Source organism: Talpa europaea, assembly GCF_964194135.1.
Source record: "Talpa europaea genome assembly, chromosome: 10".
Taxonomy (NCBI): domain Eukaryota; kingdom Metazoa; phylum Chordata; class Mammalia; order Eulipotyphla; family Talpidae; genus Talpa; species Talpa europaea.
In genome coordinates, this window is record NC_140077.1 from 11,338,472 (window position 1) to 11,354,641 (window position 16,170).

Sequence of the window (16,170 nt, forward strand, 5' to 3'; positions counted from 1 at the left end):
CTTTGATGTGCAAATCACGTAGTGTTTCGCCTATATTTCCTTCTATATATTTTATGGTTTCAGGTCTTATGTCTAGTTCTTTAATCCATTTTGAGTTGATTTTTGTGTATGGTGTGAGGTGGTGGTCAAGCTTCATTCTTTTGCATGTAGCGACCCAGTTTTCCCAGCACCATTTATTGAACAAACTTTCTTTGCTCCAATGCATATTCTTTGCTCCTTTGTCAAAGATTAGTTGACCATAAATCTGTGGGTTTATTTCTGGATTTTCTATTCGATTCCATTGGTCTGTATGTCTGTTCTTGTTCCAATACCATGCAGTTTTGATGATTATGGCTTTGTAGTATAGTTTGAAGTCTGGGAGTGTGATGCCTCCATTCCCTTCTTTTTTTTTCAGGAGAGCTTTGGCTATTCGGGGTTTTTTGTGATTCCATATGAATTTCATCAATAATTGTTCTATTTCTTTGAAGAATGACATTGAATGTCTCTTTTAAGTGCTGAAGGTCTTTCCAAATTTAAATCCAAACATGAAGTGGGGATCAGAACATCTGTTCCTCGGAGCTGGGTTTAAATCTTTGGTTCTGCCACTAAGGCACTGTGGAACCAGGAGCCAGAAAGAAAGTATATTATCCATTGGTTCGTGGCCTTGATTTCTTCCCATGTAAAATGACAAAATTTTAAAATGTATTTTCTGAAGGCCCCTTTTATCAAAAATTCCCCAATTTCATCAGTTCTGTAGCTCTGTTTCTTTCTCTATTTATGAAAAAAAGATTTCCTTCTTTTGACCTTCCAGGATTAGTTACTGCATCAATGAGAAAAGACCTTTCCAATGTAGATGGGTGAAGCAATTCTCTTATTTTTTTTTAATATTTATTTATTTATGCATACAAGAGCTGGGGTACAGGCCAGAGATGTGGAGGGTGAGAGGATTCACCAGAGGCAGAGTGGGGAACAGAACAGGCAGACTGAAACACACTGCTGAGGGGAGGAGCAGGCGAGACAGGAGAGGTCTGCTGCACCATGTGGGTTGCTCCCTGGCCGGCCAGGGATTGAACTCATGCTACAGAGGCTTCAGATTGTTTCATAGTGAGGTGCTTAACACTTTGTGCCACCAGGGAGGCCCCAGTAGTTCTCTTATTACTTACAGGGAAAGCAGCTCTTTCACGGGGTCTTTAAGAAAACAAATGATTATCGACTTCCAAGAGGCCACTCTGTCTCAGCATTCTGGGTACAGGCGTGATGCATAGCAGGAGGTGTTTGGGAAGGCTGATGTGACACATCTCTCTCTCGGGAATCTTGCTTTCCTGAAATGAGTATTTCCAACTGTAGTCCCCTAACAAAGACAGGATTGTGGGGACCGTGACTTTACAGAATACACAGTATGTTCTGGATGACCGCCTAGTCAGTCTCTGTCTGTGTTTGGGACAAAGTCTGAGATTCTTCTTGGTGTCTTCACTGTGTTCTCTAGTCATGGTCACACCTTGCCTTCTGAATATCCCAGATGCGGTAGCCAGAGAAGGGAAGGTTACCCCATTGTCATGAAGCAGTTATGCAGCTTCAGAGGGGTGTGCAGACTGGCCTCATGTCACAGCAGGGAGGTCCCAAGGCGTTCTGGAGTCCACGCCATCCTCACTGGGCTGCAGTGGGTTCCGGCGTGTAGTTCTGCTTCTGAGGACCCTTTTTAATGGCTGCACTCCTCCTCAGGACTTTCTCCAGTTCAGCCTTGTCCACTCGAAAAGGTACTATACCTTGGCATGCACAGTGTGTAGCATGGAATTTCTCTGAATTTGGGATTCGGCCAATGGTGAGTTTTACTTTCTAAAACACAACAAGGAATGACTGAGATTATGGTTAGGATTGTTTGTTCTCAATCTATCCTCTTTCGCAAGTCTTGAAGCTGGCTTTGAAAAAAATCCTGTGAAAAACTACAGTCAGTATATGGGCCTGAGGAAGCAGGGGGTGACTTGTACAATCAGGTGGAAGATGAATTTCTATGAGATGACTCATTCACCCCACTGGCCTTCCCCATTTAGATAACAGGGATGTTACAATGTGTGTAATTGATAATGTGATTGTGTGATGCAGAAGAGACAGGACATGCATAATCATAAAGAAGCTTGGGAGATCATCTAATACAGTGGTTTTCACAAATTTTAAGCCAAGGATATTTCCTTCAAGGAGAGTTAACCATCTCCTGATACACTGTCCCCACCCACTTCCCTCCCTGTCCAAGAAGCCCAGTTTGAAAGCCATCTCTCTTACTTTAGCAAGAAAAAGCTAAATTCCAGAGAAGAAAGTGATTTTCCAAGGTCATGTGGGCTAATTACAAACAAAAACAGACCAGGGAAGCCATCAACAATATGGAGACCATACTAATGGGGAGACCCACGACTAGGTCTTTAAAAGGTATTCAGTACACACGCATGTTCTGTTTCTTCTGATTACTCTGGTGAAGATCTGGCTGTCTCGACCACTGAGATGAGGAAACTGAAGATTAAAAGAGGGATCCTATCCACTATTCCCCAGTAGTAGAAGTAAAAATTATAGTAACCATATTAAGTTTCTAATATGTGTCAGTCATCATTACAGGCATACTGCATATATTATCTCATTTAATTCTCCAACAACAAGTGTTATAATCACTCCTGATTTTACAGAAGAGAAACTGAGACACAAATTGGTTAAAGGAGGAGAATATAAACCCTGAGCTGGTCTGATTCAATTGCAACTTGTTCTGTGATACCACGTCATATTTGCATTTCCAAATACAGATATCTCTCCTCGACCAGTGCTCTCTCTGTTGGTCTAGGAAAGAACTTTGAAGGAGTTCTAAAATAGCATCCTGTTATTTGTACTTATTGTGTAAAATATTACTACACTTATTCTTTTGTTCACCCTTGGGGGCTGAGGAATGAGTCTCCTTTATCTTCGAGTACTGTTCAGACTCTACCACCTTAATCTTGTTGTGTCCTGCCTCTGACTTTGCCTTGGCCAGCCAGCAGGACTCACCTCCTTCTGGATGGTTCGGCTGAGAAACAAGGAGACCTCCTCCAGGCTCTGGGGTTTCAGGTCATTCACAGCCAGAAGGTGATCTCCATGACAAAATAAGCACCCCAGGTGCAGGGGGCCTTTCCAGTGAGCCACACTGCAATGGGAACACAGCATCAACATGAGGTGAGACTGCTTGCTGGGGTGGAGGACAGATGGTGTCGCAGTGGGGCTATACCCTCTGGTCTCTGTCTCTGTTACCATCACCAGTTTCTTTAGCTACGTTGCATCACATCCAAAGTAGACGAACTCTAGAATATTCTTTCCTCTATCACTGCTGAGTCTTCCTCCTAAGCCCAGCTCCAATCGAACTACCACTGCCAAGTCATCCTGCTTTTCATGCCCATGACCTTACTCAACCTCCCCTGTCCCTGGGGCTTCTACTACACTGGGTAAGCACCTCATTTATTGTATATTTAAATAAGATGCCTCTTAAAGTCACATGTTTATGTGGCAATATTTTTCACTAGTCTATGTGGTCCTGAAAATATCATCTCATCATTAAGAGTATTTTTTTCATAACCCCATGACTAAGTAAACAGAAGATGCTCCATAAGGATCTATGGAAATTAGACACATAATGATTACACAATATCTAATAAGCAAATGAATGAATGAATAAATGAATGAGCAAGCATGGGCTCAGAAAAATCTACACTTTCAATTAAGTATGTATTGATTTACAGATTGTGAGAAATTTGGATAATGCTTGGTTTTCTGTGGACCCTCTTCTAGAACGAATAAGACAATTGGTATGTGACAGTTATTTCATATTGGAGGGTTTTCGTCCCTTGTAAAACAAATCTCTCATCCAAGTGAATTGCAAAGTCTTTAAAGAAATGTAGAAATCAAGAACTAGTGATCATTTTAAGAAAATTCTCTGCCATAGAGTCTTTTGCCTCTGAATCCCTGATGGGAAGGTCTTCAGCTGGCCTCTGGAAGTCTTGGGCCTGGAAGGCCTTGTTATTTTCGACCTCTGATACTTCATTATCTTCCTTTGCCCATCAATTGTTCATTGTGCACTAATTGGCACTGATTTCCTTGAAGCCTACAGACTCCTCCTCCCTTTTCTTACCTTGGAGAAATCAGAAAAGCGTTGCTTTCGGATCCTCTGAAATCCACCCACCTCCCATCTGACTCTTCCACACAATGGTATGCTCATCTTTGCCTCAATCAAAGCGACATAACAGTTCAAGCTCTTAGGTCAGTTTTGCCTCACACAGTGATTCAAGATCTAATTATTGTTCTCTTCATATCTTCCAACCCTGTGTATAACCAATAACCCTCAAATCTCCCACCTACCATATCCGTCCCGCAGCTGCTGTGAGAGCAAGATAATTTGTGATGTCAGGAGGAGAGAGGAACACATTCAATTTCTCCACTTGGCTTTCATCAGAAATGTTACTATGAGATAAGATGTAAGTAAAAGTCATATCAGGCAACTGTCCTTGACTCTGAACTGTTCTTTCTAAGTATGCTGTGGCCTCCGACATGGAGATGGCATTTTTCCAGTTAAAGATCATCCACAATGTTTGGAGAAGAAGATAAGTTTAAGATACTGGAAAATATTTATTCACGCCCCCTCCCAACCTCTATAGTAGACAAGGAGGAGTCAAAGTGGACTAAATTGGACAGGCTATGAGCATTTGATTTGTACATTTCTCTGCTGGAAACCATTCTATAAAAGACACAAAAAAGAGTTAAATTTGAGACAATGTCATTAAATATGTTTGGCATTACTTAAAACCTGAACATCCCCCTATGAGCCTCTGACCAAACTTTGCTCTACTTGCACTTCCATAATTATGCCAATGGTAAAAGATGGGTGACATACTGCCCAGATCAGAGGCACCTCAAGTTTCAGAATCTGAAAGACTAGCCGAGGGAGAATTAAAAACAGATTACTTGAAAATGCCACCTCCAGCCCAGGGGACTGCTGTGTTATTCACTGTCCTTGGCTATCAACTCCAGGAGAGGGGGAAGCTGGTCAGATTCTTGGCCGGCTTAGAGATTTTTAGGAACTTCTTTAAAAATTTGAATTCTCAAGAGAAAAGGAAGGCTACTTTGCTGTCAGGGCCCATAAAGTTTTAGAAATTAGAACTTTACTTGAGCAATATGGTCAATTGCAGAACAGTGAGTGAGGTGGGCTCCTTGTTGCGTGTGGTACCAGCAGGTGACAGACACAAGTCACTTCCTGAGCCTTGTTCTTGTGGATGAAGCCCCTTATTCTGGGTCTCTGGAAGGGTCTGGGATTCTCCTTTGCTATCAGCAGGCACATAGGACATGGCAAAACTAGGGTATAAGAAGTGAAAACAAACCCTTTTAGTATAATCTATTTACAATGCTCCATGGTGGTATTGTATGTGTACTTATATGCTCTAGATATAAGTAGCCAGTGGCCATGTGGACACTAAGTGGGCCTTGAAGTTTGTCCAGCTGTCAGGAAGGCTGTCACACCTAGACTCCAATACAACACACTTTACTTCTAAAAATCGATCTGGAATCAAAATCACCTTTTATATGAAGATGGTTTGGAGGACAGCAGTGATAGTGTGAGAAATAAATGAAAAACAGAAAATATCAGGAAACACAAAATGTCACTAATGATTTTCTGTGGATGGAGAGGCCATCCCCAATTTTTGAGATTACTGAGTAAGGTGTTAATTTTGTTGATGGTAACTTTTGTATTTCTATACCAACTGTTTAAATGAATTGGCAGCAACTGTTCTTTAACAGTGTATCAGCTACAATAGGTTGTTAAAATAAGGCAATTTTACATACCAAGATTTCATTGACATGTATGTCCACTCAGTTCTCTTGGTGACCTTGTGTGGCATCCCAGATTCAATGGAATCACTAGAATCATTGGCAGCAATAATCTTATCCAACTGTAGATAGAAGAAATAAACATGAGGAATCAAGTCTTCCAATAAATCAGGTACTTTTTTACCCCTTGCATGAAGTTCTGTGCCCTGAAGTAATAACATTCACCATCAAATGGGATGGGCAGTGATGCTCTTTCTGGGAGGTTGAACCATAAAACTTCTCACAATTTTTTCATTTTCTTCTAGATTCCCTGGACTCCTGACACAAGCATTGTATTGGGCAAACTATTTATTTTTCTATTTTATCACTAAGCACTTCATGACTTGAACTGGTTTTTTTCTCTCTTTTTCAAACAGTGCTAATCTAGAATAATGTCACCAGGCTGGTCAAAGGCTCAGCCACAGCATGGCAGTCCAATTTGCTTCAGGGGGTTGTCAGGGTCCTAGAAAAATGCTGCTTTCAGGAGGCTCTCAACTAGCTGCTTAGAACTATGACTGTCATTTGGGGCAATGTTGCTCAAAAACCCAAGGACTTTTTATTGCCTAGCCAACAAATTAATCGTTAACCCATAATTGGAACATTTCATTCCAACCAAGCCAGTCCTCCCACAACTCCCCCTACGAACAGTCATTCTGCAGTGCCCACGTCCCAGCTGGAGTGACCCTTTTTTGCCTCATGCAGTTGTGTTCAGGTCTGGCTGATGTCCCACGGCCTCCGCTGAGTACTCACCAACACCAATCTCTGCGCTTCTGCTACACTGTGTTGTGCTTAAATGTTTAGTCTTTTGCCTGGTTTTATCTGCTTCACTAGACCTCACCTCTCATAAAACACCTAGCAAATGCCAGACTTACAACAAAGGCCCAAAATAACCTGAATGGTTAGTTGGGCTATTGTAAGAGACTAGTTACCATCACTGTGTCCAGAGAATACCAGCATGAAAATATATTTTGGTGAAAGAAGGGTCTTGTGGTCAAATAAGCTTGTGAAGTGTGTGTTGAATCCCACTTGGCTGTTAATAACACACCACTGCATACTAAGTAAAGGCCCTGAGAATTTTGCACTGAGAAGCTGGTGTAAGATATTTTAATTGAAGTTTCCAGAACATGTTTGAACCCAGAATACTTCTTTTGTATGAACACATGTCATCATCTTATTCTCTCATCCCAATTAGGAAATTTTGCAGCCTCCTAATTTGTTTTCCTTTCATTTACTTCTCTCTACTGTCCACTTTAAATATAGCTACTGGGCTACTAGTGCCTGGAAGATTATTCAATTTTTGCCACTTCCCAACTTGGAAGCCATTACAGTCTCTGTGCTGCCTACAGAATGAAGTCACCATGGCACTCAAGACCCGCCATGGTCTGGCTCTTTTCTGTCTTATTTCCCACTATGACATTTACTTTAGATTACAGCCTATCTGAACTATTCACCAAATACATATCAAATGCTATTTTGTCTCTAAAGCCCTGATTCCATGGAGAGAGAAAATCTGTCCTTTTGTTGTTGCTTCTAGAGCTTTCTGAGTAGCATCCCATGTGGTAACAAATGAGACCTGAGGGCATCAGCAGGCATTGCTGAGGGCATCAGCAATGGCAGATCCTCAATGGTGGCGGCTAGGCCTAACTGATAGCACACAGTCCAGTGCCCAGTATACAGAAAGCGCTCAGTAGTAACTTCCACACTGATTAACTGGCTGACACACATCACACAGTTCATCACCCACAGACTTTTGTTCATATTATGCTTTCTGCCCAAAATGCAGAAAGTTCCCCTAAGTCCAAATTTTACCTTTCAAATACCATTAAAGGTTATCTTTGTCTTCTGCTTGAAACTCAGTTCCCCACCTCCTGCCCTTCATGCACTCCAGATATTTCAAAAGCATCTGTCTTTAGCTGGGAGTCCTTTCTGTCTTTTGTCTTGGTTGAGACATATTCAAGTGTCAACACTTGGAGCATATCACCTGTGTCTGATTCACCTCCATGTCCCATGAGTCCAGCTAGTGTCTCAGAAGTAGTTCATAGGAAGGGCTCAGTAAATATTTGTAAAGAAAGTGAGTGATTAATGAGTGGAAGTGGTTACCTCTAAAAGAACACTTTGAGGACTAATATAATGACTTTCTTCTTTTCTATCTTGAGTAGTCTCCAATGAGAAATCATGTGGAAGAACACCTTGTCTGAATCCTGGAGAAGTTACTTTCAATAAAGGCTACCAAAAAAGAAAGTAATGAAGATAAAATTAATGCTTTTTCTTTGTGAGATAGGAAATTAAACCATATGCTTCCTGGAAAATCCATTATAGGTTAACTGGGTTGAGAAGATAAAAAGATCTCTCAAGGTAACCCCCAAACCACCTTAAACTTGCCTCGTGAATCTCAGCAACTACTGATGTAAATCTATAAGCCAATCTTTTAGGAATTTCTCCACCATTGGGACCTGGAACTCAGAACAAGTGGTTCCCTCTGATGGGGGGTACTGAAGTTGTTAAGCTCTGTCATGGAACACCCCCCTGCCCCGTCATTTGAAAAGGTAATTAGCCCAAGAATGAAGTGTCAAGGTACTGCATTGGCTCCATGAGCTTGCAGGCACCATACCTTTCCTCCTCCTGCTCGATATTTTCCTTTTGTGTTCTGGTCACATTTTTCTATTGTTTCTGTAACCATGAAATTGGGAGGCATTGACCATATGATGGGATGAATTATAGGCTTCAAGGCGCTCTAGGGTCAACCAACAGGTACAAGATAATCTACTAAAGTTGTTGCTTTGCATGGCAGGAAAATTATCAAAAATACAGTTTAACCCCTCCAAGAATAATGCCTTAGAGCAAAGTGCTTTGCAAAGACCCCAAACATTCTTTAGGAAGTCCTTGGAGGAAAGTGATTTAAAAAAAAAAAAATAGAAGAACTTAGGTTGTGCTGCAAGCTCATGGAGGCAGATCTTGGCTTTTATGAATGAAGAAATGTTCCCACTTAATTTCAATAACCAGGACAAAAGCAAAACCCAAAGGCAAATGCACTCTTAACTGGAGTTTACTGAATAATCACTGGAATGTAATACATAGTATACAAACACAAGACAACCAATAACTTACATGTGGGGAGTAAAGGGGTGTCATACATGAAAAGCAAGAGGCATTTACTGACCTGAGTTAGTCTTCCCTGACCTGCTTCTTGCTATCTTTCCTACAGACACTATATGAGGTGCTGGGCCCAGCCTGTTTGATATGCTACCAAAAGCCTTTTAAATCACTAGAGAGTTCCCAACTGGATAAAACCAAAGGCTCTGCCATATTTAGGTGTGTGTTACACCCAGGGAGAGGGAAATTCAGTGGTTACATCTCTAAGGGACAAAACAATTTCTATGGCAGGAGAAAAAACACTCAGCTCAGGTTTTAATAACATCGAAGTTTGAAGGTTTGTAAATCTAAGAGTTGAAAGGCTGGGAGCACTATTACCACTCACTTTCAAGGGCAAAGGTATTGTATTTTCCTTACTTAGATGGACTTCACTAGAAATGAAGATGAAGTCTGAAGTCATAGACCCACAAAACTGATTTGAGTAAAAGCAGGAAATTAAGATCCCTGCCTTGGCCTGAGGAGTCAACTGGTATGGCAGGAAATCAAGTGTGATTTTGGAAGTCTCTGTTCTGAGGGAACTGTGTCCTGTCTGTGAAAGAAAGGAAAAGGCTGCTTACCTGGCTTTTGTTCACCTGGGGGACTCTATACCCAGCATACATAGATGATGCAAGGCAGCATCCAAATGGAACAATCTTGTGTAGAAGTAGTCAGGGCAAGTGCTAAGGCCCACCCGTGGTTTGGGGAACAGATTAAATAGAAGACAATGACTGAAGTTAAGAATCATTTTTAGAGTGGGATAAACTTTGAGAAAGATCTCAAGTGCATTGCTAAGACTTTTTGCAGCTTAGCTGACTCCCAGGCGTGATGTCCTGAGAGAATGAGGGGAGTCTGATTACCATGTCTGGAAGATTATTTCGTGGTGAGAAGGCGCTGGCAACTTCTTGTGTGCTGGGAGGACTGAGGAGAGCGCTAGGGTCTGAAGTGCACATTTTATCATACAGTGAGAGTTTCTCCAGCTTATAAGGAAAGAAGAGGAAAGAAGACTGGAATCAGGCATGGTTGATCTATTGTCTGGAATGAAGCAACTGTAGTCACTGAGCTCCATGCCTTCTGTCTTTCATGACCAGCATTCTCACTAAAACACGAGTTGCTCTCTCTCTCTCTCTCTCTCTCTCCCCCCTCCCCCCCCTCCAAGCAAGACTCTCATCTGGCTCTCTAGATGCCCTCAGCTTCACCCAATCTCCCTATGAGCTAATCATTAGCTCTAATCACTTCAGTCTACTTGTAGACTTACCTTGTTCTCTTCTCTTTGAACTATACGTTTGTTGTAAACATTGAACAAACTAGAAATTTTGTCAAAATAATACCTAGAGACTGGCATTTCATTTATAAAGGTCTTAAGACTTGTGTAAATTAGCAAAGGTCCTTAGGAAATAAATAGAAAACCTAAAACTACTAGCAAGAGTAGGAGAGATGAAAGGCACTTGTGGAGAAACCACTCAGCTACCACAAGGTAGCTGTTCCATACCTTGAATAACAATGGTGGATAATACTATAGTTTCAGCTGCCATTTAAAAAATGCCACTTTCACTCTTCCTACCCAATAATGAAACTCTGAAGTATCTGTATTTTAACTCTCTTGCAAAACATGGAAGTATTTTTTCCTATTATTAATCATAAAAATAACAAAGACATCCATTTTCTCACTTATTTATTCCTGGTATGAATGCCAGTTGCTAAGGAAGAAAAATAAGCTCGCATTGTTTCCCTGTGTCAGAGGGCTGTGTTCAGGTGCCCTGCTATTTTATTAGTGAGACAGTCACCTCTGGATTCCAGTGTGCTGCTTTTAAAGCCCAGCAAAATGACGAGATGAGGGAGACCCAGTCTTTAATCTTCTCCCTGTTGACAGGAATAAACTTTCAGCTGGCATGTGGTAACAATAGCACCCTCACTCCTTTTGATCCAGAGAGGGATTCTTTTATTAAGGTTGGAACAGGCAGTGGGAGCTGGGAGCAGGGAAATAGGTTTTTTTCCCTAAGTAGTTCAAATGACCCACTAGCTCCTCACCACCTCCACATCCGCACACTGGAATTAACCCTCCTGCCACTTCTGTGAGGCAGGCGCAGAGAAAGGGGAAGAAAGGTAGAAAATAACAGTGGTAATCACAGGTCTCGGAACTTTGGGCTTTGACACTGATTTCTTTTGTGGCCTCAAGTGAGCCCCTTAACCTGTCAGCGCCATTTTTGTGTGGCTGCCTGGAGGTGCCTCCCTTTAGGGAGTGCATGTGGTGGTGAGAGTGGGTTTGAACAAATTTATATAAATCTTGTCTGTTGACAGTCATGACAATTTAAAAGGAAGCTTTTGGCCTTTGGGTTGGTCTGAAGCAGATCCAGGCTCCTCATATTTTGGCTTTCACATTTATTACCTCCTCTCCAAAGTGCCCTCGCCCACCCCCTCCAGCCGCCAGCCTCCCTGCCAAGCAGATTATCTTGTGTAAAGACAATACCCTGACAGCTTTGCTAGCACCAGGACCACTTTACAATCTGGAGACCCCTTCAGGGATGCACAATACCCATACTCATATACATAGGTCTGCAGATGCTTGGATTCTCTCATGTGGGATGCTTCTGGGGATGGTGACCCTTAGGAGTTGAGCTGAGGGCCTTTTCCCATTCATATGTTAAAGTCTAACTCCCAGTACCAAAGAATGTGACCTTATTTGGAGATGGGCTTGGGTTATTGCAAATGTAATTAGTTAAAATGGAGTCATACTGGAGCAGGGTAGATTCTTAATCCAATAGGACCAGTGGCTTTATTAAAAGGGCAAATTTGGGTGCAGAGACATGCACACAGGGAGAATGCCAAGGGAAGACGGGATTGAGTCTGCCACCAGCCCTGGAACCACCAGAGCTAGGACAGAGGCCTGGAGCAGAACTTCTTTGGCACCTTCAGGGGGAGCCTGGCCTTGATTTTGGACTTCTGGCTTGCAGAACTGTGATGCAACACAATCTGCTCTTCTAAGTCGCCCCATATGCCATACTTTCCTATGGCAGCCCAGGAAATCCATACTGTGACTTTTGAAGGTGTTTTAGCAAATAATGAAGACTGCCAAGATGGTGTTCATGGGCTTGGTAATACTGGTTTAAATGTTGGTTTTTTTTTTTTTTTTTGGTTTTGCTTGTTTGTATGTCATTTTGTACAAAGGAAGCACACCATGTCTTCTTACTGCTCACCTGTCATAACCAATGAGGAAATATTCCCTCTGAGCGGTTCTAATGGACATCACCTCTGCAGGCTGGCAACTAAACATCTTCTGTACAGCGTCCAATTTTTCCTGACTTCTTATGCCAACTTCTGCAGTGGAATTTCTGTTGGGTATAGACATGCAGTATTAAATAGAGACAGATATAAAATTAGGAAGAAAGTGAATGCTTTATATTAGGACTCGATTGAACAGAAATTTAGATCTTCTTGGTCATTGTGTTGCAGAAATAAATTCTAGCCTTTTACCCATGCAGGGGAAGAACAAGCGGTACTTTAGGAATGGTGAGGCCAGAAAAACTTTATTACTTATGCATGAGGTCTCAGACCTGGGTAGTCCCATAAGGTCTGAGCCCTGGTCTAGAGACAAAGAGTTTCTTTTATACACTACCACTTTACATTGATAAAGTCGGTTAGTTAACATGCAAATTCTTGACCCAGGAAAAGGGGAAGGATACAGATCTTCCAGGATGGCCTGGGAGATCAATCAGCCTAGCAGGCTGCCGACCTTGTTTAGATATGCTTATTAAGGAAGCAAACTTATTATTTACTTTACATTTCCAGGTCTATGACTCTTTAACAGGCAAAGATTTCTTTTTCTTAGCAGTTCCCTTTCATTTGTTTGGAAGACTATTCAATCATTTTAGAAAATAAATTTAGATCTGGTTTGTCATTGATTGAAAATCTTGTTTGAGCCTAAAGTTTAAATCCATAGTTCCTATTTCAGTTGGATTCTTGGTTTCACAAATTGTGTTTTCCAATTTTTTTTAATTCATTTCTTAAAGACCAACAAAGCCAACATAGATTTTTTTAATCTGTTATCTTTATGAGATAAGTCCATCTATTCTCTCATCTATAAATTAAATGAGCTAAAGTCCTTGATAACTGAATGCCTACAACAAATTATTGACTATCCTATACAATATGAAATGAGTATTTCACTATGTTTTACTCAAAATGTTCCCTATTTTAGCTTCTTCTCTTTTTTTTTTTTTTTAAAGATTTATTTATTTTTTTATACAAGCACTGGGTACAGTCAGAAGCGCGGGAGGGTGAGAGAATTCACCAGAGCCAGAGGGGAGAGCAGAGCAGGCAGAGTGATGAAATACACTGCTGAGGGGAGCAGCGGGCAGCAGGAGAGGTCTGTGAGCCATGAGGGACCCTCACCCAGTGGCTGGGGATCCAACCGGCACTGCAGAGGCTGCCAGCAGCTTCGTAACCTGGAGCTCAACCGCTGTGCCACCAGGGAGGTCCTATTTTAGCTTTTTTTTTAACAATAAACACTGAATGTGAAGTCCTTATCTCTTTCGTCAATGATTTAAAGTTCAATTTGTATGTAACTTGTTAATATTTGGTGTGTTAGTGTTGTAGAGCAACCCCGATACAAAACGGGGTGCCTGACTGTGGGTCCTCACACGCGCGCTTAAAAGGACTTATCAATGCTCTACTGCAGGCACACGTGAAAGGTTAATAAAAGGTTTATTTACAAGGAAAGGGGAAATGAGGAAATGTACAGCTCTGGGAGAAAAGTGGGAGACAAAGTTTTAAATGAGTCCTACCCGATCCGCCAATCAGGAATCCCAAAATGGCGCTCTCAGAGTTGGCCGCCAGCCAGCAGCGGTGAAGCCAGGAGGCGAGCGATCGCGAGCCAGAGAGAGCCAAAGGCCCACGTGTTTGGTTTTTATATCCAACCTGGCTGCCCAACTCCACCCTCAGGCCCCAGCCACCCTCCCTTGGTGGTGATGGGATTTGTCTTTCCCAATGTCTTGATGGCTTTAGTCTGGAGTGGGGGTGGGGTCCACAAAGCCTGTATGGGATTAACTCAGGACATCATTTCCCCCTAACATTAGTGTTAGGGGGAAAAAGAAGTGAAAGGGGGGGATTGTTAGGGGGAAAAGGATGTCCTAAGGCTAATTCCATACAGGCTTTGTGGACTCCAGCCCCACCCAGGCCAAAGCCAAAGACACTGGGAACTCCAAATCCCATCACCACCAAAGGGAAGGTGGCTGGGACCTGAGGGTGGAGTTAAGCAGCCAGGTGGATATAAAAGGCAGACACGTGGGCTTTGGGGGATCCCCATTTTGGCTCTCCGCCAGTGCGCAGTGCCCAGCCAGCTCTGAGAGTGACTTTGGGTTTCCAAGTTGTAGGATCGGGTAGGACGCATTAAAGACTTTATTTCCCTATTTTCTCCCTGAGTTGTATATTTTCCTTATTTCCTTTTCCCTTGTAAATAAACCTTTGATTAGCCTTTTGTGTGTGCCTGCAGTGGAGTATTAATAAGTCCCTTTTAAGCACACGGGTGAGGATCCACAGCCAGGCAACCCGTTCAATATCGGGGCTGCTCTATAACATTAGTATTTGTTGCTATAAAGGTTTTCTCCATTGAATACACACCGATCAATTTCAATGGAGCCACGATGCTGATGGTCTTTGTAATAGGAAAGACGATAGCTCTTCCCTCTCTTGGACAGAATGAAAAACCGCCTTTTCCAAGAGGCCTGAAAAACAAAAACATGTGCCTCTCAGTTAAATCTCAAAGGATGAGAGAGGATTTCAAACATGCTCATGAGGCTAGTGGGAGGCCGGTGAAATGGTAGTGAATACTTACTGCAGAGAAGAAAAGCTGAGGAGGTGGTGATTTAACAAAGCAATCTTGTTTGCAGACTTCATTTTTATAAGAACATGCTAACTTTTTGCCTAATAAAAGAAAGTGAACAGGACTCAGTCTATTCTCTGTAAATTTCTCAAAAGAACTGCTTCAGATGAAAAACACTGTTTATCTCTGGAAAGGTCTTCAAATTATTCAGTTATGGGAAAGAACATTGATAATAGGCCTGGAAAAGAAAGGATCCAAAAGACCAAGCTTGTGATTCTTATTCACCTCCAGCTGGGGCGTTCATTCAGCTGACACCTGTCTGGACCTCTTTCTGGAGCACATCCTTGGCTCTCCAGATGTGAACAAAGATTTGTCTCTGTTACCGCTGAAGCACCAGACGTAGGAACAAGATAATTCTGCTTTGCCCTTTGGCTGAGCAAACAAAACCAAAACCACCTACTGCTGAGAATGAGCTGGCAAAAGTAGCACACTAAAATATTCACGGCTTCGCTCTAAGTGTAGAAATTATAGATGCTTTTGATTTTTCTATATTGTTTTTTGCTCATGCCATCTCTTTTATTGAGATATAGTCTCTTTTCCAGTCTTCTTTAAATCCCTACATATTCTTTAGGGTCCAGCTCAGAAGCCTTCCCCATAAAACCTCTCTGGATTCCGTTAACTATTTGTATACTTTTTCTTCTTCAGACTCCATAGAATTTTGCCCTTACTTCAGGTTCCTGTCTGATGGTGTGTGCTTATCTTAACTTCCCAACATAGTTACTTGCATGTATTTATCTTCACTTGCCAATGAAAGTAGAAATTGATTGAGAGCAATGACTCACTAATTAACTGGTATTTTTCTCTGCAATGTGAGGCATAGTGACTTACTAATAATAGGTGCAATAAATCTTGAGCTAAACCCATAATAAATCCTAACAACTTAGGCAGTTTCTCCAAGCAACAATTTTATATAACATTAAAACAATATTTTCTAGTCTGGTGTGGGCCATAGTTTGTTGTTAGCACTACCTCCAAGCAAAATATGGAATATTTGGTCTATGCAAATCAGAAAATGACAAATTTCTAGTTAAGTGAGTGTTTACAAAACAATGAACTGAATCCAATAACCTCTGCTACATTCTCCACACCAGGAATCATCGTCCCAGAATGCCAGCTAATACCACTGAAACCATCTTGTGCTTAGCATGATGGGAACTGCTCATCATTGTCAATAAAATGTTTTTCCCTCTGGAGAGTCTGCCCCTTGGTTACCTGGACTCTTCTGAGGACTGAATTCCATTATGGTCGTCTGTTCTCACCTGCCAAAAAGAAGGATTAAATGTTCGTTAGTCCCCAAACAGCAGCGAGCT

General features: G+C 41.8%; 1 protein-coding gene across 1 annotated transcript; it reads right to left on the reverse strand.

Moving 5' to 3' along the window:
• Positions 1-1,626: 1,626 nt before the first annotated feature.
• On the reverse strand, positions 1,627-16,100 carry PLEKHS1 (pleckstrin homology domain containing S1; the record flags this gene model as incomplete). Its single annotated transcript, XM_084244549.1, has 11 exons — positions 1,627-1,815; positions 3,007-3,142; positions 4,348-4,449; positions 5,152-5,337; positions 5,827-5,933; positions 7,951-8,076; positions 10,767-10,842; positions 12,177-12,311; positions 14,599-14,702; positions 14,813-14,901; positions 16,073-16,100. 11 exons carry the CDS (start codon positions 16,098-16,100, stop codon positions 1,627-1,629), a joined length of 1,278 nt encoding a protein of 425 aa, XP_084100675.1.
• Positions 16,101-16,170: the final 70 nt, after the last annotated feature.